Raw genomic sequence first — 26,177 nt, forward strand, 5'->3', positions numbered from 1 at the left:
AATCAATTGTCAACACAATCCTAGTTTCTTAATCGTCGAGTACTTTTCGGCTGAAACCTTCGAGATCTACTTGCCCTCTACTTCCAACGAAACCCTAGTCTACAATATATGTAGGCATTGATAAGTTAATACCTTGTCATCGGGGTTTACTGAAGGCCCACAAGTCGAAAAATATGAAGTTCGGAAGCCCAGTTACTATTAAGGAAAGTTAGAGTTGTATTAGGAAATATAGAGACTTGTAATTTTACGGGACGGGTTAGAAACCCTCCCGGACTCTGTAACTTGTGTATTACGAATCCCTCAGCTCCGCCTCCTATATAAGGGGGAGTCGAGGGACAAAGAGAGGATCGATTCATTGTTCACACAACCCTAGTTTTCATAATCGTCGAGTACTTTTCGGCTGAAACCTTCGAGATCTACTTGCCCTCTACTTCCAACGAAACCCTAGTCTACAATACGTAGACATTGACAAGTTAATACCTTGTCAGTACACCCATGAAGTATACCCACAATAGTGACCTCCCTAATTTTTTTTTAAACACAAACGTAGACGCTCACATACACGCGCATACACTCACCCCTATGAACAGACACACGCACACCCTACTCTATGAGCACCTCCGAAAGACTGAGTCGGCGGATTGGATCTTGAAATTGATGAAGTCACCACAGACGCCTCACTGTCGACGGGAACGTCGCCTCCCACTGAATGAATATTCCGCCTTTATAAGACACACATATGTCAAACCTGGAGTTTGAACTCTGGCGGGCTGGGGGACAACCACCCTCCTAACCACGCAACCTTAGGTTGGTGACCTCCCTAATTAAAACGAGCATGAATGGTAATTGAAGGTAAAAATTTACAAAAGTCAGATTAGTCAGGTTGACATAAAATATGTTTCGACTGACAGTGATTTACCGTGAAACATGGATGCTAGGTGAACTGTTGGTTGTAGTATTATATGGTTAAGATCATTTGGACCACCTCACTCTAGGTCTTTTTTATTGGTAAAGATATAGATAGATGTCATCTAGCGAAACTCTTTCTAGATTTAGTTAAAATTTAACTTTGTAAAGTTTAACCAAATATCTAGGGAGAAATATTAACATCTGTAATGTAAAATATTTTGACCAAACCTATAAGAGAGTAGAATGTGTTACATATTTTATGAACTCCATAAGATCCTAACAATTAATAAGAATTAATTAAATATTAGTAGAAAAAATATATTATAATAAAAAGATATATGATACAATGAACATATTAATTTATTTTTATTTTTTAATCGATCATCCCGCAGCTAAAATAAAACAGTCTTCTATTCCTTCATTCTTTTCTTCTCCAACCAAGCAAAAGTACGATGTATCACTTTCATAAAAGCTAATATTACCCCATCATATATGTTCTCAAGTATTCACGTTGCAGGTTGGATCCCGCCCCTAACAACCTACATGTTCAAACGGTAGTGCACCAAAGTTCAAAAAAAAAAAAAGGTAGTGCACCAAACCAACCATTTGAAGCTAACTAGACTACACTGCGCTTGCATAGTAGGAGTAAGAGGAAATATATTTTGTACTTATTTTTAAAGTTTTGATTATGTACTTCTCTATGTTTTGGACCTAATGACGCACGAGTTTTTTTGGGTGCAACCCCAATGACAACTTGTCACGTGGCCAGCAAAAACAAGGGAAAGTTGCTATAATCTTTTCCTTTCCGGGATCGCGTGGTTGCCATCACCGTTGTTTCCCGAGTTAGTGTAGTTGCCATCATCGTTGCGTTTTTGTTCTGGAAAAATTACATTGGCGATTTTTTTGGGGGTAATATTTGGGCATTAATAATACCTGAGTGTGTGCACTTTAGTCAATCGCACGAATCAAGTGACGTAGATGCATGCAAACAATAGCAAGGATACTGCTGAGGATCCTTCGGAGGAATTTTCCTCCCGAACCTCCGACTCCAGCGCCTGACACGTGTCCCCAAGACCACCCATGGACACGAACTCTCGCTTGCAGCACGACCATCGTCGGTCCATGCTAGTCCGGCTTGCAGCCATTCCCGTCGGCGCCGCATCATCCCCCTCCTCCTGCATGCACCCTAAGCAACCTCCACAGGGGAAAAAATTGCATCGCTCGTTGTTGAAGACGAGCAGCACTTCCACCCGCGCCGTCGTCGGAGAAGTCGCCCATCTCAGTACCTTTGCTCCCCTTGAAGCACCTGCAGCGGTAGTTCGCAGCTCCGACGCTGGACTATTGGAGCAGTGGCGGCCATCGTTTGCAGCTTCGCCGGAGGCGCTTTGTAGCATTGGCGGTGACGCTTTGTAGCATCGGCAGCGCTCAATTGCAGCTGCACCGCCCTTCCTTGGTAGCACCACCACTCTTCATTAGCAGCACCGACGACCACCTCTCGAAGAACCGGCGACCACCGGGCGTAGCACCGGCGACTACCGCACGAAGCACCGGTAGCCAGCGGTCGTAGCACCGCCGCCCTCCCATGGAAGCACCGCCGCCCTCCCTTGGAAGCACCTCCCTTGAGCATTTGCAGCATTGCCTCCCTCCGTTGGAAGCCTGAGTGCTCCAGCTTCGGCTCTAGCTCGCCGCACCGCCGGTGACCATGTAGTCAACGAGGCCCCCTTCTGCAGCAACACCACACAGATCTGAGCAACAAAAAAAGTGGCCTACGCGTGGGATTGGGAGGTGCATGAGAGGGGGAGGAGGGGCACCTCCGTTTAGGGGAGATCAGGAGCAAGGGAACGTCGAGGGAGAGGAGGTGCTGGGCACGGGGCTTGGGAGAGAGAGGCGGAAGGAAGGAGGAAGAAGAGGGAGAGACGAGTGGACGGGAGCGATTCAGGTGAGTCGATAAGGTGTAGGTGGTGGGCCCCGTCCAGATTCGTTCTCTCTCAGCCGCGAGATGGACGCGTGGCGCGTACTCAAGCCGGAGGCACGGAACGATCGCAACCTCCGGATGATATAAAGCATTTTCCCAATAGCAAAACAAAATGATTATTGTACTGACCTTTCTTTCAATTGATAAATTAAAATGTTTTGTCTTTTAAACCGGAAACCTGATTGATTCGTCTTCACTCTAGCTTCCTCTAGCTTCTGTCTTGATGAGATCGTAGAGACTAAACCGCATAATGGTATGTTTCGGCGACTATTCTCTGCTTCAAAGTTATCACCCAAAGATCAATAAATTTGCCATGGTAATGGTACTCGTATTGAAAGTTACTAAATAGGAGTAAATTTTTACACAAGGTTGGCAACGTAAATGTTACTGCCTTGTCTTTTTTTTTTTGTCAAAACATAACTTTGTGGGATTCATTTTTGATGTCCTCATCGAGGCCAAGCTAACTATGGAGGACATAGTTGGACACATCATACACAAATTACGGCGGGCTAGGATGGCCCATAAGAAATGAAGCGGCTAAGCTAGTAGGGATGACCGCCTACCATTGGACAAAGATGGAAGCCTAGTCCCCATAACGGGTCCAGTCAGGAGCCCAAGGAGGAAGGCTTGCAGTGCACGTGGTCGAATACTTACCGCCTTATATGAATCTATGTAATAGTAGGTTAGGACTTAGAGCATCTCCAGTCGCGTCCCCCAAAACGTCCCACAAAGCAATTTGGGACGCGCCGGACCAAAAAACGGTTCCAGCCGCGTCCCCCAAAGCCCAATTTTGTCCGGCGCCCCGAGCCCGTCCCCGTCCCACAGGGGACGCTCCGGGCACGCCGGACATAACGAAAAGCGAGGCGAAGAGTGGCGGGCCCGACGCGTTAGCGACTCATTCAAGTTTGGACCTAACCGTCGCCTACCTCGCGGCGGAAGTTATTCTCGCGCAGTGACACACGACGGCATCTTTGCCTTAATGTCGATGGAGGGGCAGGCGAGACGTCTCGTCGGTGCTGCCGAGCCTCCACGCCTCGCCGGCGTTCGCACGCTACCGCTCGTTCCCGCGCTTTCTTCCCGCCTCTTCTCGCCTCTTCCCGACGCCGGCGTCTATAAAAGGCCCTCCCGACTCAATGGCAGCCACCATAGCCGCCGGCACCCCTTTCTTCGCCACAAACACAGCCCTCATCGCTCCACCACCGGCTCCTCCACCACCAGTGCGCAATGACGAGCCGCCCCGGCGATGGCGAGATCCCTCCACCGTTGTCTCCTCCACCACCGGACTCGCAGTTCGTCATCGACGTTGCCGCCCGGAAAGAGCGATGGCGGCGAGGGATGGAGAACTGGCGTGCACATCGTCAGCAGCAGCGGGAGGCACTCGAGCAGCAGGCCCGCCAGCAGCGTGAGGCGGTGCACACGGCGGGTGTAGCGGCGTTCAACGCCCCTGGACCCGCAGCTGGCGAGGCCGCGGCGGCAGCAGCGTGGCACGAGGAGGCGCTGGCGGACACCGTTGCGGCATTCGACGCCTCGACAGGAGAAGAGGCGCGACGGCGCCGGGCGGAGGAGATGGAGCAGCGGTGGGCTGATGAGCGCCGGCGCCAGCGCGAGGAGCGGGAGGCGCTGTACCGTGAATGGCGGGACTCGATCGAGCGCCAGCAGCAGCTGGCGGCGGAGGAGCGTCAGCAGCGGGAGGCGGCGCTGGCGGCGATCTGGGGGAGGCGGGCGGACGAGTTGGCGGCGGAGGCCGACGCGTTTGCGGCGGCGATGATGGAGGCGCCAACGGATGTGGAGGAGGAGGCCGAGGCGGGGGAGGAGGAGGCCGAGACGGAGGAGGAGGAGACCGAGGTGGAGGAGGAGGACGACGACGAGTTCGAGTGGTCCGACAACGACGGGCCACACCCGAACGAGACGGCCGATCAGCAACGCGCGCTCGTCGAGTCCTTCGAGTCGGAGAAGAAGCTCCAGGACACCGCCCGTGCCCGCGAAGAGGCGCAGATTCGTCGCGCCGTCGAGTCTCCCTCCAGGCGGCGCAGCAGGGTAGGGCGGACGACGATGCGCTGCTGGAGCAGCGACGTCTGGCCACCACCCTATGCACGGAGAGGCGGCGCGCGCAGCAAGAGCTGCGGCGGAGGGTAGGCAACGACGGGGCGGGGCCGTCGAACGCACCGCCGGGCGGTCAGTAGGCTAGGTTTACATGAAATGTAGCCGTTTTCATTCAAACTTTGTAATATATAATCAAATTTGAATGAAAACATTTATTTTTGCTGCAACAATATTTATTTGGAGGTGACGTTTGGGGGACGCGGCTGGGGAACGACGTCCCCCAAACGCGACACGAACAAAACACGTTCCCCAAATACTCGATCCGGCGCTATTTAGGGGACGGTTTGGGGGACGCGACTAGAGATGCTCTTACGGTGTTAACTCTAGACCTGTCATCGTGTATAAGCGCCCCCCGGGTAGCCTCTAGGCACGAGTAATTTCACAATTGTAACCCTACACACTGTTTTGTCCACCAGATCTCTCTCTCACACACACTCGCCCTCTCCCCTATTTCTCTCTTTATCTCTCTCAGTGCCGTGAGGTAACTATATGGCATACTTTTGATCAATACCACGACAGGTGGTGGTACTATGTTGATTACTCCCTCCGTTAGGGATTATAAGGCCGACACATATTCCTAGATCATCAATCTGATCAACATACATGATGTGTACAGCACAAAATTATATCATTAGAAAATAGAACATCTGAACTTTCTATTGATATATGTTTTGTAATATATACCATGTATTATGTTGATAAAATTTTCTACCTAATGGTATGCGGCAGTCTTATAATCCCTAATGGAGGTAGTAGTACATATGGGGGAGCGCTCATTAAGCATGTCATGTGGATGTAGAAGTTCATCGCTGAACCATGTTACTAAATCTCGGTGTTGCTTGCCCTCTTAGGATCGGTATGCGCCTCCGACAATAACAGTAAGCATGAACTAAACATCCACGAGCGAAGCAAAAAAGAGGCATCTTCTCGTGTTTGAGATCAAACCACTTGCCCTCCCCAACTTATTCTGATTCTTTTAGACTTACACCACAATAGCAGCGGTTAATCAAACCGGACTGCCACCCAGATCCACGACTCTTCACCCCACTCCGTTCTCCCAGCATCAACTTCCACATATATGAATTTGTCGATCCTGCCACCGATTAACTCACCGTGAACTATCTTCATCATGTCCATAGGAAAATCTAGAATCCTAACCCAGATATCCAAGGTATCAAAATCATATTGAAAATACGGACAATACCATCATATTCCCGCAACAAGATTGCATGGAAATCAAATTACCACAAGCCACTTTTCATAGCATGTTTTGAGTCATGTGAAGCTGACCACGAATCTGTTGTCCCCTATATCTTTGAATTGTGCATGGCCGTGTAGTAACCATGCTCTTAGCATTGCGCACTCCATGGCGCTCTCGATCATCAACTTCGGTGGGCGAGCACACCTTGCCCGCTGCCGCCCACCTTGGCATGCGGATGTTTCTAGATTTAACACCACATATCACGAAACCTGCGGCGTCCTTATCTGTAAGTAGGAGATCTCCCATGTTTACCGAGAGACCAACAGTTAGCTCCTCTGCCCCTTCCTTGGCCCGAAACTGCGCCGGCGTCCTCGACGCACACGCGCCCCTCGCCCCTGAACGAGATGGAGGCACGGTGAACCCCTCGTACCTGCCCTCCACCTGCCCTCCACGAGGCACATGAAGTAAAGAGACAACACGCTCCGCTGCACATACCAGATCTCGCTGTCAAGAGATACCCCGCCACTCACACACCACCCTCAAAGGGAAAACCCTAGCTTTTACGCGATCACATCCCAATCACCCTAGTGTAACTTTCTATCGTGGTGGACCCTCACCAAATGAGAGCCTGCTGATGAGCGCCGGCGCCAGCGCGAAGAAAATTATGGACTCTAAGTCTCTAACTGATTGCATAAATTATGCGCCTTCCCCATTATCCGATAATCTCTTTCCATGCGTGTCCAGACAGTAACACCAACTAGAAATCAAAGCAAAGTTCATATCGATATATACACAAATAGCAAAGTGTTAATTTCTCACGTGAAAGCATATACTCCACGAAATCCGTTCAAGGAAATGCTACCACCTCATCATCCGGCGACTCCACGAGCACCGGTTCGCCAGCGAGCACGACGGGCGCGATCAGCGCAAGCGTGTTGGTGTGGACGGCGTACTCGGCGCCGTCCCACTGTTTCTGCTTCTCTTCCGTTCGAACCGGCACCCTGACCTCGCGCCGCCGCCGCGTCTCCGTGTCGAACGCCACCAGCCGCCTCCCGGCAAGCACCACCACCTCCAGCCCGGTTCCCTGGAACCCCAGAAGCTGCACGGCGTCGTCCAGCTCCAGCACTTCCTTCTCCACGATGACAGGAGACTGTGCAACCAATTCCTCCCCGCCGGCTTCGCCCTCTGCGTTCTCGTGCTGCGCCGGCTTTATCTGCGAACGCGGCAGCAGCTCCTCGACTGGCACCCACGCGGCTGCCACCTCCCAGCACCCGTGCTCGTCAAGCTGGTACACGGCGACGCCGTCACCAGCGCGTACCGCGCAGTGGAGATTGCCACCGGCCGACCCGATCTCCCACTTGGCGCTGTCGCCTGGGCAGAGCACCACCTCCACGCGACCTGTCTCCGGGCAGTACCCCACGGCAGTGCCGACGCTCGTCCGCCACCATGCCGTCCCTCCGGCTGCCACGCCCGACGCGGCGACGAGCCCTTCGGCGGGCGCCACCGCGTCGGCGAACTGCCACGAGCCCGTCCCGGACGTGAACACCTGGAAGCAGTATGCGCCGGTGCCCGGCGCGCACTCGGCGGCGCATACCAGCCCGTAGTCGCCGCGGAAGTTGTACGGGGTCGCGTCGAAGAGCACGACGACGGCGGGGCGCGGCCAGGTCCGGCACGGCGGGGACGGGACGGCGGACCAGGACGCGGTGGCCGGGTTGCACACGAAGAGCGCGTCGTCCGCGGGGGAGAAGCAGCACGCGACCCCGTGCGACGAGGAGAGCACCGTGACGTCGGATGAGGCCGGCGCGAAGGAGAGCGACGGGGACGGCACGGCGTCGCCCGGCCCGTGGAACGGGAGGAACCCGGCCGAGGGGACGAAGAGCCCCGACAACCGGCGCGGGGCGGCCGCGTGCGCCACGGCGAAGAGCGGGGAGGAGATCCTGCGCGCCCATGACGGGTGCACGAGGCGGAGGCGCACGGCGGCCGCCGGCGTGAGGTGCACCAGCGCGTGCTCCCGCAGCACGTCGGCCAGCGGCGTCGGCTGCGCACGGGCGGCGCTCGCGCGGACGCGCAGCCGGCGCCTCGACGCTTCGCGGGTGGCCTGAAGCTCGTCGCTGGTCGACGCGGCACCGGCGTACATGGCTGATCAGCTGATGGAGACGGCCACTAGCGTGTCTGCTCCGTCGCGTGTGCTGTGAGGTATTGGATACGATCAGATCGTGACCTACGTGTCCTGTGGTTCGTTCGTCGCGGCGAAGGTAAATTGGTCGGGCTCTCTTGGTGCGCGACTTTGGCGTCCACGCCCGTGTTGACGCGACTGAGGAGTCAATGCGTACCTAGTACCATACGGTATTAGCTACGTTTCAAGGAATAAGCATCCTCGTTTTACGAGCTTTTAATTTGACCAAGAATTACTTTAAATAGATAAAAATTGTTTGTATGAAATTAGTATCATTAAAAAATGTTTTTCAATACGAATCCAACGATACTATATACATATAATATAATCAAGATTTTGTTGCTCAATTTTTATGGTCAAAGTTCGTCTTGAAACACGCGTGCGTCTTATTCCTTGCAACGGAGGTACTACCTCCATACCGGATTAATGAGCAATTACGCATGGCAATTACGCATTTCAAAATTTATAGTTGAACTTGTTTCTCGAAATGTGTAATTGCCCATTAATCCGGTATGGAGGTAGTAGTACTTATCTACAGTTGTACAGCTCATAGCTGGGCTCTGGCCAACAAGAAAACAAGACTTGCCGGCTTGCGAAGAGGAAGATGGGCGATTTTTAAAGGGGTGTGACTATTTCTTAATTGGGTGATAATTTGTCAGACGATTTTTTTAAATAACTATAGAACAACATCCGTCTGTTTTGCAATTCACGAACAAACATCTTTTCCCCTGAGCCAATCAAATGAAAACAATTGTACAATCTATGAAGAATGACTCTATTAGAAAATGTGAGACAGATTATTATGTTGTTCAGCCCACCTTTAGTTCTACTACCTTTGATCTGAATTAATTGACCCCAAACACTACCAGGCCGTTGTGTTTTTTGTCCTCGAGTCCGCGTCAATTAATACAGAACGGAGGAGTAGGTTTGAAGCATCGGAGCCGCGTCTTTTAAATCGGGCTCCAAAACTATTTGAGGCGAATGAGGAGTCAATGCACCAGCTGAACAAGACGGGATTTTTAAAACTGCCGGTGGGATTTGTCGATTTGTCATATTTTGACAAAACTAACCACTATAGGACAAGACATTTCTGAACCTAGGTGTAGATGTTCTTGATTTAATAAAAAAAGTTCGAAAAATAGCAAAAAAAATCTGAAATTTTTGGAAAATGAACATGAACACTTGTTCTAACTTTACACCAAAAATCTCCGGAAAAAGACTTACGTAGTGATCTGTGCAAAAAAGACAAATTGAAGTGATGTAAGAAACAAATCTAGAAATTCTAAACAACACCGTATTTTAGCTTTTTTGCACAAACCACTATATATGTCTTTTCTCGGAAATTTTTGGTGCGCAGTTAGAACACTTGTTCATGTTCATTGTCCAAAAATATTAGATTTTTTTTAAATTATTTTACTATTATTTTTGATTTTTTTATTAAACCAGAAGGATCTACAACCTAGTTCAGATTTGGTTTTTCGATGTCGAGAAAGATTCTCACAAAAGACGGAGACATACTCAGTATGTTGTTTGGATATGCATCAGACGGAGACATACTCAGTAGCACGGCTTCATCCAAGGTGGAGCCAAGCTGAAAAGCACGACACCACCCTAGGTGGAGCCAAACTTAGTAGCACAACTCTGTTTTTGGTGGAGCCAAGGTTAGAAGCACAACATCGTCGTAGGTGGAACCAAAAGCAGCAGCATGACTTTGTTCCAGGTGGAGCTAAGGTCCTTGGCCATTTTTAAACGATAATTGGGAGTCGTTCATGCACCTAGTGAGGATCAAGGTTACTGACCCCAACATAGAGGTTTGCATCATCTTGGACCGCCACCAAGGTATAATAACCTACAGAGGATCGAAGGCGCCACAAATTTTCTCACAGGTGCCTAATAAGGCCCGTCAGCGGAGCGCCATACATCTGATTGGCGCGCGCCACTGACTCGAAGTCATTTCTGACAAGGTCAGGGTGATGGGCGACTAGTCTGTCGGAGCAGGGGTTTAAGCGTCCATCAGCGACAATGGATTATGTACTACTGAACAATTTTGTAGATCGTCTGTCTCTTGCCCCACATGTCCTATATATAGAAGTTGGACACGAAATACCAGTTGTTATTGTTGGAAAACAGATTAGGACATTGGCTTGAGTTTGGCTCCACCTAAAACTTGCAGGAGTTTGGCTCCACGCCGGATAGAGCCATGGTATTGAGCTTGGCTCCACCCGGAATGACGCCGTGCTACTAAGCATGACTCCATCTATTGCAAAACTAAACAAAAATGTTATTTTGTGGAATCTTTTCGAAAACAGATTATTTTGTGAGACCTTTTCAGACATAGGTTAGTTTTCTGTCAAAATTGACGTAGGATTTAGCTGCATGTAAATCTGTTTAGTTTGTAATAACTGCCCTGATTTGCGGGATCGCAGTTTGTTTTTCGTTTGGGCCAAAAATTTGAAGGAAAGAGAGAGTCCTTCTCTTAATGACATGACACGCAATTCTTGCAGGTTTCTAGTCTAGGAAAAAGAGAAAGGGAGAGAGCCCCCGTATCTCACGCTCTAATACTAGTTGTTGAGAGAAACAAGGAAATCTGACGCGCGCATAACAATGTCGACCAAACTAGGCCTCCACAAGAGCAACCTGCCGCTGCCGGCGGCTCCGGCGTCCACGAGGGAACCACTCCCAATGGATCTCCTGCTCGAGATCGCCGCACGTTCCGACGTCACTACGATCATCAGCTGCGCCACGGCGTCCAAACTCCTCCGCGGCGCCATCCTCGACCCGGCCTTCCGCAGCCGTCTCGAGCTCCAAGCAGCGACCGGTGGCGGCGGCTTCGACCCGGCCCTCCTCTTCGGCGTCTCCTATCTGACATTCGGTGCCCGTATGGTCACCACTCATCACATCATCCACACGCCATCCTCGGTCCAGCTCCACCCGTGTCTGCAAGCCCTGACCTTGGACGATTCCTTCCAGCCCGTGGCCTCTCGCGACCGCCTGCTCCTCCTCCACCGTTTCGGGATCTTTCCCCACCCTCCCAACATCGAGCTGCGCGTCTTCGACACCACCACCGCCCTCTTCACCTGCCTCCCGATGGTCTCCACCTTCAACGCCCACGCCTTCCTCAGCGTCACCGACGGCCACTACGAGCTGCTTATCATGGACAAGCGCTTCCGGTTCGAGACCTTCTCCTCCAAGCGCAGCCAGTGGAGTGCCGCCCGCAGAGCGTCTTCCATCGACGGGCATCCGCGCCGTGTCGACGCCTCCTCCCGCGTCGTCGGCCGCATCGTCCACTGGCTCTGCCAGCGGAACGCTGGGGCACATTGCTGGGACGGGATCCTCGCACTCGACGTCCATGCCGAGCAGGCGACCACCCTGAAGCTCCCGCCAGGCTGCCTGCAGTCCAGAATGACGACCTCTAAGCATGACAAGCACCTTCTCTTGGGTTCTGTACGTGACCGTTTCTGCTTGATCGTCGCTGAGGCCCGTGCGATATCGATGTGGACGCTGACGCCGCCCTGGTCGCCCCACTGGACGGCGACGTGGAGTCGCGAGCTGGTGATCGGCGCGGAGGAGATCGTGAGGACGCCGGGGCCCGGCTGCTTGCCTTTGTCATTTGTTTTGGAAGCGTTCGGGGAGAGGAGCGGCGCAGTTATCATCCGGGTGGACAGAAGGGACCTCTTCCGTCTCGACCTACGAACCAAGGCCGTCACCAGGTTGCATAACCCGGGAGGGGATGCGTCGGTCACGTGCTTGTTCGTGCACGAGACAGATATGCTCTCTTTGCTCGAGAAATCTTTCTGATCAGGTAGTACGTGCTGCTTCATCGTTTCTTTTGCCGTACTATATTTGGATTTGGAAAGGAGAAGTGCAAAAATATTACGGAAATATTTTTGTATTTACACGCATAGGTGCGGATGATTCCTATACCGTCCGTTTTGTTTTAAGATTCGAATAAATGAAGGAGGCACTGAGCTACTTTTCCATCTATCAAAGAGAGTGCGAATCTCGAGAAATAAATCAACGGTGATGGAAACACCCACACCCATGCGTGTGTACAAAATTCATTCACAAAATATTACACATAATTTTTTTTGTTTGGACTTCTCTTTGCCAGAATGAATACTAGACGTTTTGCTGTATTTTTTTCTTCTAGCTACACAAAGAAATATTGCATAGATTGAATTATTTTCGATCAATATTCTTTGATGAGCAGATAGTGAGACAATGAAGTACCGGTTGGCTAAATGGAATGTGGTTCGTCGACCCAAAGATCAAGTAGGGCTAAGTATTCAAGAAGTTGAGGTTAAGAATAAAACGACTTCTAGGTAAATGGATTTACAAGCTCCTTACTGAATATGTTCGGTATGACAACCCTGCTAAAAAAATACATAGGCTCCACCAAATGTCATGTTGAAAATAGATATAATTGGCCCCAAGCTTGCATCACGGAATGCTTTGCTAGAGTGACGGTGCAACTATCGCAAATGGCCGATGAATTTCAGTGGAATTTACATGACATTGGTAAATTATCAGTGTTCTCCATATATAGAGCACTGGTCTAGCAAGCATGCCAGTTTGGAATAATAAATGTTTTTAGAAAATTAAGATACTGCTAAAGATAATTGGTATATTTATAAATGAGTAATCATCACCGTAGATAACCTTGTACAATGCAATATAAAACGCATGTTTTAACATCATGATGAAATAATCGGACACTTATTTTTCCTATGAACATTTGCTCGGTCTATAGTGAACAACGGTCCATGCTAAGAGCATGTCTAACAGGCCCCGTATTTTTCGCCCCTTAAAACACGAGTAAAGGGCCCTGTATTCACTTTTCGCCGGCCAATATTCTGTTTTACGGGGTGGGGATACGGGCTCTGCTAGCTCGTCCGAGTTTTCAACCCCTCAAAACAGGTTTTTTTGACAATTTGGATATTAAAACCAACACAACATTCACATAAAATAAATGTTTTACATCACACAATAATCGTCATAATTATTACAATAAATGTTCTAATGGAAGAATTAAACAAATAACAAATGTTTCACACATACAAGAATAGGAAATGAATGTTTGACACATACAACAATGGGAAATGAATGTAAAAACTCATTGGCCATGCAAGCGCCAATGGTGATCAATCAGATCTTGGGTGAGCTGGTGATGAGTCTCGGCATTTTCAATGCCTCGATGAGCTGCAAGAAAAGCTTCAATCCGATCGGGGTTCCTCTCGGGCTGCACTCGGGTGCCAACATTGTCATAGAAACATGGCAAGTTCAAACCTCTTTCATCTTCAATGATCATGTTGTGAAGAATGACACAACATGTCATGACATCAACAAGAGTTTCCTTGTCCCAAAACCTAGCAGGACCCCGGACAATTGCAAACCTTGCTTGCAAGACACCAAAAGCTCTCTCAATATCTTTGCGGCATGCCTCTTGATTTTTGGTGAAGCAAGCTTCCTTTCTTGTCAAAGCCCTGTCCTTTTTCTCTTTTATGGACTTGACAAGGGTTGCATAGTTAGGGTAAATACCATCGTGAGATAGTACCCCATGGTGTACTCATTGTTCATAACTTTGTAGTTACAAGGTGGAGCTTCACCCTTAACTAGTCTTGCAAACAAAGGGGATCTATTCAAGATGTTGATGTCGTTGAGTGTCCCCGGCAATCCAAAAAAGCATGCCAAATCCATAAGTCTTGAGAGGCCACAGCTTCAAGAACAATGGTAGCATCACGGCTTTTGCCACAATACATTCCATGCCATGCTTTTGGACAATTTTTCCATGTCCAATGCATGCAATCCAAACTACCAAGCATCCCCGGCCACCCCTCTTTTCATTGATCTCCATGAGCCTTTTTGTATCATCCTCATTTGGAGCTCGGAGATACTTCTCTCCATACAACTTGATCACCATCTTGGCAAACATACGCACGCAATCCGTGGTTGTTTGCACACCAATGCGAAGGTACTCGTCGGTATAATCTGCTGGTATACCGTATGCAATAACCCTCATGGCGGCAGAATTTTTTTGATATGGGCTAAATCCCATGACTTGGGCAGCATTTCTTCTTTGCTTGAAATAATCGCAATTTGCCTCGCAATCTTTGACGATTCTCTCGAACAAAGACCTACGCATTCGGTACCGTCTACGGAAGAGGCGGGGAGGATAGGTCGGTACCTCGGCGAAATAATCTTGCATCAGCTGTTCGTGGCCGAGCGCGCGGTTCCGCGGAATGCACATACGCCCCATCACGGATCCTTTCCGCTGATCCAGCAGCTTCATGCGGTCCTCCGTTTGCTTCAAGCCGAACAGGAGCACCATCATCTCCGTCTCGTCGTCGTTGAGCAACTCGTCGATGTCCGAATCGTCGGAATCCGACGACGACCAATCGGTCGACGTCGCGTCCAAATCCACCATGTGCACATCCTCCGAAGCCATCTACCACGGTGTACCATACATCAGCCCGAAATCCGACCAATTTACCGGCGGCAATGAAGAAGAACGCGGCGGAATACTCACCGGCGACAAACGGCGGAGAAGACCACGGCGGGAGGGCGGCGGCGGGCGCGGAGGGCGCGGAACTTCGGCGGGGGTGCGGCGGGCGTCGGCGCGGCTCGGCACGGCTCGGCGGACGGCGGAGGGGCGCGGATCTGACGGATTCCGGCGGCGGCGCGCGGGTGGCTGCGGCGGCGCGCGGGGGAAAATGGATGGGGGGAACTGAAATGTCCGCGCGCGCTTTCGGGAATTGGGATACTGGTTGCGCCCACTATCCCCGCTCCCACCCCGCACAAGTAGGGGGCGACGACCCGCCCCGTAGTCCAAAACAACAAAAAACGATGCGGGGACCGTTTTTACGGGGCGTGCTAGACAAGCCGGGTAGAGCCGAAACCCTCAAATCGGCGGTTATTATACGGGTTTGCCCCTTTTACAGGGTCTGTTAGACCTGCTCTAACATGGTGATAGGGTAGCAAGGGTGACTTTGCTTGCCAGGAAGTAAAACTAGCTAGCAAGTGAACTAATGATCCGTGCTCTTACAGGAAGCACTCAATACAGTGACATGATACAAGAAAATGAAAGCCTAGGCTGTGCAAGTGTAAGGAATGAGGTCAGCTTTGAATCGTGGTGAGGCAGAGTTCTCGCTGTCTGCTCGCCAACTGCACAGGAGCCGGCGAACGTGTACGTTCTACAGCGGCAATCTTTCGACGGAGGGGATTTTTTTTAGGACAAACTGCTAGGCTTTATTAATCAACCATAATGTTTACATGAATAGAAACAGAATAAAGAATATCTAGCCACATATGACGTCCTATTCCAGAAGAAATCATATGCCTAGCTAGATTGTGTGCTTCGAAATTTGAAGCTCGATTTTCATGAGAGAAAACGCATCCATGAAGACTTGTAGTGCGAGACCTAATCTCGGAAATGAAATGATTGAGCCATACTTTCCCAGAGATCCATCCTTGATGTTAGAGATAATAGACTTGCAATGGGAGATAATGTACAACTGATTCAGGGACAGGTCTTCAGCCGACGCCAAGGCTTCACGAGCCGCCAAAGCTTCCAGGATTGCTGGCAGTAATACCCAAGAATACCACGGCTGAGGCACCCAGATACATTCCATTGTTGTCGCGGCAGAAAGAGGCAGCAACTCCCCGATCGACATCGATCTTTGGTACTGGATGAGGCGGAGGAATCCACCTATCCTTGCACTCGGGCTGCAGATAGGAGTCTCACTCTGAGGTTTGGCCAAAGCTTTCAGCTCCTCAAGGTATGAGTTAATGAAACCATGATTTGACAAAGAGCTTTTAAAGATTTCCGTCTCGCCATCCAAATCGCTCAAAGAGATACCGTTAGCCTAGTGAATCGATGGAGGGGATGAACACAACAGCCTCGTGCCATCACTTTCACAGCCCGATCAATGGAACGGCCCATGGAGGAACGTGCAGGGTGCAGCTCCTCGGGGATCCTAGCCGGCTTTGGGCCTTACCTCAGCAGCGGCCCGGTGGCTGCAGGGCAAAAATTTAGGTGCGGGCACAGAATTGGGCTCTCTCTAGGGATGTAAACGGATCGGATCGGATCGGATATTGCTATTACCATATCCTTTACCATATTTTTGTAACGGATTCGGATCGGAGCGGATAATGGTCGGATGCGGATTCGGATGCGGATTATATCGGATTACAGATATGGAGCGGATTCGGATCGGACTCGGATCGGAAGCGGATTATTAAGAAAATATACACATAAAAAATAAAAGTATGTTTTTTTATGTAAAATACGTTTGTAATTATAGACTATAGTTAAATGCACACACGTATTCGTACAACAAAGCAAATTGCATCATAATAGCATACATATTTTAGGTGATGAACTAACTATATTGTCTAAATGTTTAGGGTTGGGCTAATTTTCTCGGATTATCCTCTTTGTGGACCTCGGATAATCCGCAAAAAATGGCGCGTATCCGTCGGATAGTATCAATACCATACCATCTACCGTATCTGATCCTCTTGATCACTATCCGCATCCGTATCCATATCCGGCGGATTTCTAAAAATGCATACATATCCTCAAAAACGGATTCGTATGCGGATTCGGAGCGAAAATTATCCGTACCATTTACATCCCTAGCTCTCTCCCTCCTCCTTCTCTTCCGTACGAAACCCCCACGAGAAATGCTTCTCCGGGCGGCCGCCGCCGCCGCCGCCGTCGCCCACCGCCTCCTCGTCATCCACCCCGTCCGCCGCATAGCCTCTTTGAAGGTCCCGTGGCGCCGCGACGAAGCCCTCGACGCCTCAATCAACCGGGACCGGCGCTTCCGCCTAGCGTCCCGCCTCATCCGCGAGGTGCTCCTCTCCCCCGGCCGCCGCCTCCTCCTCCGGTACCTCGCCAAGCGCCGGGAGCGCATCCGCCTCCCGGTGCACGTGCAGACCTTCCTCCGCCGGTACCCCACCCTCCTCTCCGTCTCCGCTCCCCCCGACCCCGTCGCCTCCCCGTCCCCGCATCTCCTCTCCTACCTCGACTCCGCCGCCCGTCTCCAGGCCACGCACTCCCCGCTCCTCGCCTCCAGGCTCGCCAAGCTCCTCATGATCTCCTCCACGCGCGCCCTCCCGGTCGCCAAGATTGCCGCCGCCAAGCGCGACTTCGGCCTCCCGGACGACTTCTTGGTCTCCTTGGTCCCGAGGTACCCCGATCTCTTCCGCCTCGTGGGTGACCCTGGGCCCGACGCCTCCGGCAATGCGTTCCTGGAGCTTGCTTCCTGGGACGACCGGCTCGCGAAATCAGTGATTGAATCGAGGGCCGACAGGGAGGCCGATGTTGTCGGCATTCGGCCGAGACCCAATTTTACAGTCAAGTTACCCAAGGGCTTCTACCTCAAGAAGGAGATGCGGGATTGGGTGAGGGATTGGCTCGAGTTGCCGTATGTGTCACCGTATGCTGACACGTTCGGGCTTAACCCGGCATCACCGGAGGCAGAGAAGAGGTTGATTGGTGTTTTGCATGAGGTGTTGTCACTGTCGGTAGAGAGGAGGATGGCAGTGCCGATTATCGGGAAGTTTTGTGAGGAGTTTAAGCTCTCAAATGCGTTCTCTAATGCCTTCACGAGACACCCAGGCATATTCTACGTGTCGTTGAAGGGTGGCATCAAGACGGTTGTATTGAGGGAGGCGTATGATGAAAACGGGGTCCTTGTGGATAGGGATCCTATGATCGAGCTGAAGGAGAGGTTCATGGCAATCATGGATGAAGGGCATAGGAAGTATTTGGAGGATTTGAGGAGGAAGAATGAGAAGCTGCAGAAAGAGAGGGAAAGTGCAACTCGCAAGGGCACCAATGTTGCCAAAAATATCGAGGAGGAAAGTATGGAGGAATCAGAGGAGGACGAGGATAGAGAATATGATTTTGCACAAGTAGACTCAGAAGGAAGAGAGCTACTATGAGTGGCCGTTGTGATTCTCATTATGCTTCTAATGGTAGTGTGACCTGCAAAATAGTGGCCAAGGATCGGACGAGTTGTCATATCCTAATGTGATCATTTGTCAGCTAGTAAAGAAGACGCCTTATTTGGCAGCTAATAAATAATATGATGGGTTAATCTTAGACCCTTTTGTTTCTCCAAATGAGGCTGGAATATAGTTTCATGATGATCGGAATTTTCTTACGAGTCCTGTGGTGAGAGACTTCAATGATTTACCACTTAAGTTATTTCCTTTAGTCAGTACATTTCATGAGATCCATTTTTCTTGACAGCTCTACTCATCTGGTGGATTTTGGAGCACAGTGATGTCTTCTCTTTGGAACTGCGCAGATTCAGGTACAATGATATTCTGTGTAAACTGAAAACTGAAAACTTTCCCTTTTAAGGGATATCCGAATAAGTTTGCATCATGCCATGCTCTAGATAGTTCCACAGACATAATAAAACATCTGAAAAATTCATTTTAGTTTGCATTATGCCATGCTCGGGATGGCTCTTGAATTATCAAAAGTGCTTGCAGTGCAACTGTCTGCAGAATCTTAGGGGGGAGAGTCCGCTGGGTCTAAAACCAAAAGTATTTGCATGCATTCCTTGCACATAGTAAATTTTGTGCGAAATCATGTTACAGCGATACATTAAAATGGTAGAGATCAAACAACAGTGCTAAACCGTGCATAACTGATGGTGAGAACTGAAAAATGAATCTGAAGGAAACTAGGTATAGATAATAAAAATTATAACGGCAGGTTCTCCTATTTACAAAGTAGATCCATCAAACCTGGAAGAGATATGCACATTAGAAAACAGCTTCATTTTCCTGACTAATACAATGGTTGTGAGCACCTCTTGCCCAATGATTTACCACTTAAGTTATTTCCTTCTAGTTAGTACATTTCATGAGATCCATTTTTCTTGACAGCTCTACTCATCTGGTGGATTGTGGAGCACAGTGATGTCTTCAACTTTCCCTTTTAAAGGATATCCGAATAAGCATCATGCCATGCTCTAGATAGTTCCACATACATAATAAAACATCTGAAAATTTCATTGAAGTCTGCATTATGCCATGTTCGGGATGGCTCTTGAACTATCCAAAAGTTCTTACAGTGCAACTGTTTGCAGAAATCGTAGGTGGGGAGTGTCCGCCAGGTCTAAAACCAAAAGTATTTGCATGCATTCTTTGGACATAGTCAACTTTGTGTGAAATCTCATGTTAGAGCGATACAGCAAAATGGAAGAGATGGTGAAAACTGAAAATTAAATTGCAGGTTCTCCTATTTGCAAAGTAACCTGGAAGAGATATGCACCGTAGAAAACAACTTCATTTTCCTGACTAACACCATGGTTTTTTTTTTGATAGACTAACACCATGGTTATGACCACCTCTTGCCCAATAATTTTTACCATACTAGATAATACTCCGCGCGTTGCTGTGGAAATTTATATTTCAAATTTGCAGACAATAAATTTGGAAGGTATGAACGGCTCTCGATAAAATACAAAGATCATAAACTGGAAATCTGGTGCATGAAAATACTCAATATATGTATATGATGCAAAAAAATGTCATTACGTCAGATTCACAAATAATTAGAATTATTAATGGAACATTAGTTAGAAAAAAAAAATCAAAGGCATTGTTGCTTGATATGGATAGCTTATCCGAATCTGTAAGTTTTATAAGGCTCAACAATGACGTGCCTAGTAGCTCTCACATAAAAATGAGAAATGATTGTATCAGTAGGAATTATACCACAAAATCATTGATTTTATGGAAACAACCCTTTTTCGATGTACAGAGAAAACCTTTTGAAATGTCAGAATCAATTAAGTGCATTCCGTTCTCCCAAAAGCTCAAGTTCAACAAAAGATGACTACTAATATTATGCACAGCTGGATGGAGATCTTCACCATCAGAAATTTGTGCTTGCAAATTTGCTAACAAGGAATGTAAAAAGGAATGCGCCGACGACACATCATTGTGGTTACTGCACAATCTGAAAATCAAGAGAGATGAGACCAGGGCGCGCGAAGGTCATATTCAGTAATTGTATTACCGTATGATACTAAACCAAAATAATTTGGCAGCAATTAAGAAAACGGTGAACAATGGAAAAGTAACATGGCATGCTTGGAAATGTAATCAGGAAAAAAGAAGAAGATTTGGAGTAGCAAACCTGTAAAAAATGTAGAACTAAAATTCAATATATTATCTCATTTGAGATGCTGCTCCTCATCGAGTTTAATCTGAAGCAAAGTTTAGCTATTCATTAGAATAATACCCAACAGTGGCAAAGAGGAATGCAATTACTGAATAAGCTTTGAAGCAGCCACCACATGCGACATGATGAAAGATGAAGCAAGCCCCGACCAAAACACGGGACATATTTAGAAGGATTGCCAGTCTCATCTTGCTGATATACCAGTCAGTGGAAGCGGCAGCTACCTCACCCATATGAGTGTGGATGATTCTGGAGGAAGAGATCAATGGTATCCATGGTGGTTCCATGGCTGGAAATAGGAAATTTATAGACTGAATGGTGCGACTGAGTGGGACTTATAGAGAGGGGAAGAGGAGGGGAAGAGATTAGCTAGTTAAGGACCCAACAGGAAGATTAACAGATCGTCTAGCAGTAAAGGCACACACAATGTTAGCTGCGTCAGAAGAAGCACAAACGTGATTTATTGTAAACCGGCTCTTCTCCCACCGGCTGGCTTTCGATTAATTGAGGTTGCATGAGAGATGATGTGGACATGAGTTTGTTGATTTGGTGGGACCGATGATGTGGCATAGCTGCATGTTTAGAGAAATAGGCTAGTGGGGATGAATGTATTTGTCAGATAACTCAGTAGTGCGCAACCCAACCAGAGAGAGTACAGTCATTTCTTCCAGCAGCTATTTTTCTTGCCTAATAATACTTAACTGAAACTGATCTGATATTGGCATCTAATGTGAAAGTCGTGTTTTCTTAACAAACCAAATAAAAAGTTGAAAGGGTTCAGTTTTGATGTTTTTATGTGGCTTCTTATTGTATCCATACCATATGCAAAAAATCTGATCTACAAGGCAAGTACTCCCTCTGTTCCATAATTTTGGTTGTGGTTTTATTTCAAATTTGATCTAAAACCACGGCAAGAATTATGGAATGGAGGGAGTAGAATATTTCTAAAAGCTTCTTATATTGTTTCTATTTTTAGGTAAAGACTTGATGGATGTTTTCTGGGTCAATAGAACCTGCTTATGAGTCGTTAGGGTCAAGAGTACAATGGAACCCCAGAAGTAAATCATTTTCTTATTGGCAGTTCGACATTCTATTGAGCAATCTGAGCTTGAGTATCTTCCCTGTTCTAGCTATTAGGCCCACCGCCACCATTACTCTTTGATTCATGGTTCTGCAGAATGGTCTAATTGTGTATTGCTAGGAAAGGGGTACTTTGGGTTCTGAATTCTGATATTGTAAAAAAGATCTGCAATTAATCCATGGGGTATTATGCTTTGTTTTTGCAGGGTGAGAAGTTGGATTCTATTCACTTGAAGGTAATCCCACCAACTAGATATGTTTATTCTATCTTTTTAATTGTTGTATTTAGTCTTGGGACAATGGAATTCTTGTATGTATGTATATCTCTCTCTATTAGTCAATTATTTCTTGTCAGGATATGCACTCTACGTGACTTACAGGCGTATAAGCCTCATCTACCTTGTGGCCAAGTTATTCGGCAGGGTCCTCTCCTTGCGGCTTGCCCCCAAACTCGACAGCCTCGTCAGCCCAGTCCAAAACGCGTTCGTCGGCGACCGTAGCCTCCACGACAATTTCATCTTGGTGCGCCAATCCGCTTGCCTTTTGCATCAGCTGGGAGACCCACGGGTACTGATCAAGCTAGACTTGGCCCACGCTTTCGACTCCCTGTCCTGGCCCTTCCTCTTCGAGGCGCTGCGACGCTATGGATTCGGAGACCGGTTCCTGGACTGGCTGGCGATCCTACTCACCTCCGCCAGCACCAGAGTGCTCCTCAACGGAGAACCATGCCCTGCGATTTGGCATCGACGAGGTCTTCACCAAGGCGATCCGCTGTCGCCACAGCTGTTCGTCCTCGCCGTCGACACTTTGGGACGCATGTTTCGCCGCGCCACCGAGCTTGGCGTCCTCCGACAGCTGCACCCGCGACGTCCGATCCCATCAATTTCGCTCTACGCGGACGATGTGATCCTATTCTGCCGTCCACTCTTAGAGGAAGTGGAGGCAGTGAAGGAGCTGCTCAAGCTGTTCGGCCGCGCATCTGGTCTATGCGCCAACTACAACAAAAGCACCGCCACGCTCATCAAGTGTGCTCCCGCGGAGGTGGAACCTGCCGTTGCAAGGCTGGCCTGCCCCATCGTCGACTTGCCCCTAAACTACCTGGGAATTCCTCTTACCATTCGGAAGCCCACAAGCGCCCAGATGCAACTTGTGGTCGACCGAATCGCGAACAGGCTGCCAACCTGGAAGGCTCATCTGGACAAGGCAGGCCGGCTCGTGATGGTCAAATCTGTGCTTGGGGCGATCCCCATACATCAGCTGCTCGTCCTCGCACCCTCCAGGAAGATACTCAAGCTCATCGTCAAAATCGAGCAGATACTCAAGCTCATCGTCAAAATCAAGCGAGGCTTCCTTTGAGCAGGGCGCGCGGCGGCCAATGGAGGACATTGCCACGTTGACTGGCAGCGGGTGGCGACCCATCGCCCTCGGCGGCCTCGGCATCCATGACCTGGTGAGGACTAGCTTATCGCTGCGCCTACGCTGGCTTTGGCTCAGCCGCACGGACGATCGGCGTGCCTGGAGCAGCATGGAGATGCAGTTCACGGACAACGAACGCACGCTCTTGTTTGCTTCTACCACGATGACCCTCGGCGATGGACGCACCGCGAGGTTTTGGGACGATCGTTGGATCGACGGCCGCTCCATACGGGAGATTGCGCCAGCACTCTATTCTTGCATACGTAAACGCCGGCGCCGGGCAAGGACGTTGTCGGATGGGCTGCGTGGCAACTCCTGGGCGAGGGACATCCACGGTACTATTGGAGTCCAGGAGATTGACGAATATTTGCAGCTATGGCTAAGGATTGCAGGGACCATCCTCAGTGACGAACCCGATCGCCTGCTGTGGAAGTGGACTGCGAGCGGCGAGTACACCGCGCGCACCGCCTACATGGCCACGTTCCGTGGCTCGATGCCATGCCCGTCCTGGAAGCATACCCTACAGGACCGGTGTTGGACCGCGGCACAGCTGGCAAGACGTGGGCTACAGCATCACCCAAGGTGCTTGCTTTGCGACCAGGACCCGGAGAACATGCGACACCTTCTGATCGAGTGTCCCTTCTCCAAGCAAATTTGGCACGAGGCGCTGTCGTGGCTACAGATGACCTGCAGAATCCCCAGCAACAGCGACGCCACGCTCACCAATTGGCTTGAAGAAGCTATGCAAGCAACCCCGATGCCGCTGCGTAAGGGACTGGGGACCGCTGCCTTGCTAATACCCTGGATGATATGGAAGCATAGAAACGACTGTGTCTTTGATAGGGCACAACCATGTATCCAGCAGCTGATGGCCAAGATCAAGGAGGAGGCTTCCTTATGGGCTCAGGCTGGCGCCCTTGGGCTTAGAGTTGTGCTCCCTCTAGATTGGGATGTACACTAGAATATCTTTAGTTCATGTAAAATGTCTCCTAGGAGACCCTTTTCAATGAAATGAAACGCAAAGGTTCTTTGCGTTTTCTCGAAAAAAAATATTTACCAGATTTTGTACATTTGTAACAGGCCCTCCCAGTTTGGCCTTTTATCAGTGAACATGGATGAAAAGGTGATGTCCTCGCACGTTCTAAAGGTTAACTGAAATGAAGCTGATAAAAAGAAATATGGAGGTAAGTTCATTTTTTGACATTTAACAATATATGTTCTCAACTGTGCAATTGCGTGGAATAGTATCAACCTGTAGAGAACTGCATATACACCTGGAGGTCGGATTCTCATATGCTCATGCTTTTTAAAAAAACTGAAAATGCACATCTTCTCCCCAACCTGAAACAAAGGAACACATGGAAAAGGGTCACACATAATACTATGGTGCTTTTACTGGTTCTGATGCCATCGCCAAGCTATGTTATATGCCGGTAATTTGTCATCTGTATACAAATGTAAAATCTGAATAACACAGTGACACAATTTGGTGAAGGTCTTAGAATGATGAACCTGGAGCATGATGAGCACCATCAAGTGTAATAGGCTGCCGACGATGGTGGCCATGGTGCCAAGGAGCAGGAGCAGCGACAACAAAGAAGCAATACATGATCGATGAGAGGACGAGATCGGGTTAGATACTGCCGAGCAGGTGATGGAGTTGCCGTTGGGGGATCTCAAATGGGGGCAATGATACGAAGAGTAAGAGCGCCTAGCGCGTTGCAGGTTGGTGATCTTGACACAGCTTGATTCTCAAACAGCCTAGGTCAAGGCGGAAATTGAGCTTACAAGCTAATCACATAGATCAACAAGGCTGATTTCTTCAAATTTGTCGAGCCAAACTCGAGGATTATCTAGAGCTAGTGAGCTGGTTCTGGATTTTATCCGGCAATCTTTTGTACTCTTCTCTAAGAAAAAGGCATGGGCTTAGCGTAAGGTATAAGGTGGGATCCCAATGGGATTTCACTTTTAGTGTATTTTACCATTTCTGGTTCACTTTTAGTGTCAAAATTTATACAAAATGCACTACAAGTGGGATTTAGATGGGGTCCCACTTGACACCCTGTCGTAGCCACAACTTCACCGTCCAAGGATCTAGTCGCTGTGTTCGTGCCTGGATAGCAAACTTGCCTGCCGACGACGGTTCTAAAGTTGACAGGTGCAATCTCAGAGACTTTCCCGGTTCCGTGTTCATCTGGAATTAGAATTCCGTGATCAGTTGTAGCTCTACTTACGTAGTGCCTCTGATTGCTTTTACTCAACCGAGTACCACAAGGAGAGTTCACAAAAGACCTCAGCATCCCAGGATCCCAGGCCTGCGTTCACAAGAAAGACGCACGCACCCTCAGTTCCTCCTTCGACCTTTCGTAGACGAACAACCTGACAATGTCGACCAAAAGATGCAAGTGCAGCTAGCCGTCGCCAGAATCCCTCCCGGTAGATCTCCTGCTAGAGATCGTGGCGCGCGCTGACGTTACAACCCTTGTCCGCTGCGCCGCCACCGGCAAGATCCTCCGCCACGCCATCCTGGCAGCGGCCTTCCGCCGCAACCTAGCCGCCGACGCCACCGGCTTCGACCCCGCCCTCCTGCTTGGTGTCTCCTACTGGGAAATCAATTACCCCACATTTGCCAGGACCCAACGCGTCATCCAAACCCCGATGCAAACCCAGCTCCGTGCCCACCTAGACGCTGATTGCCTCAGGACTCCTTTCAAGCCGGTGACCTCCCGCGATGGCCTGCTCGTCGTCCGCCGGCATCCCTACTACGATGTCGAGCTGCACACGTGCAACACATTCACCGGCCAAGTCACCCATCTCCCATCCACCGCCTTTCCCAACGTGAGGCTCCATGTCCTGCTCAGTGTCGGTGATGCTGGCCGTTCCTTCGAGCTACTCGTCGCAGACGTGAATGTACGATCCTACCAGACATTCTCATCCAAGGAAAACAAATGGAGCGACATCCGCCAAGTCAGGCATCTTGTCCCCCATCTGAACCACCATTGCGACTTCTACTGCTCCGCCGTCATCGGCCGCACCGTCTACTGGCCCTGCCGTGTCAACTACATGCAAGACTGGGACCAGATCCTCGCTCTGGACGCTGACGCGGGGG

General features: G+C 49.4%; 2 protein-coding genes across 2 annotated transcripts; one reads left to right on the plus strand and one right to left on the minus strand.

Moving 5' to 3' along the window:
- Positions 1–7,004: 7,004 nt before the first annotated feature.
- LOC124698753 lies at positions 7,005–8,325 on the minus strand. Its single transcript, XM_047231189.1, has one exon. The coding sequence runs from the start codon at positions 8,323–8,325 to the stop codon at positions 7,036–7,038; it is 1,290 nt and encodes a 429-aa protein (XP_047087145.1). The 3' UTR covers positions 7,005–7,035.
- Positions 8,326–17,046: 8,721 nt separating this feature from the next.
- LOC124695883 (protein WHAT'S THIS FACTOR 1, chloroplastic) lies at positions 17,047–25,007 on the plus strand. The gene is made up of 5 exons (XM_047228688.1): positions 17,047–18,544; positions 18,623–18,686; positions 21,859–21,888; positions 24,149–24,252; positions 24,564–25,007. The coding sequence occupies exon 1, from the start codon at positions 17,047–17,049 to the stop codon at positions 18,310–18,312; it is 1,266 nt and encodes a 421-aa protein (XP_047084644.1). The 3' UTR covers positions 18,313–18,544; positions 18,623–18,686; positions 21,859–21,888; positions 24,149–24,252; positions 24,564–25,007.
- The last annotated feature ends 1,170 nt before the right edge of the window (positions 25,008–26,177 follow it).

This window comes from Lolium rigidum, chromosome 3 (assembly GCF_022539505.1).
Source record: "Lolium rigidum isolate FL_2022 chromosome 3, APGP_CSIRO_Lrig_0.1, whole genome shotgun sequence".
Classification (NCBI taxonomy): domain Eukaryota; kingdom Viridiplantae; phylum Streptophyta; class Magnoliopsida; order Poales; family Poaceae; genus Lolium; species Lolium rigidum.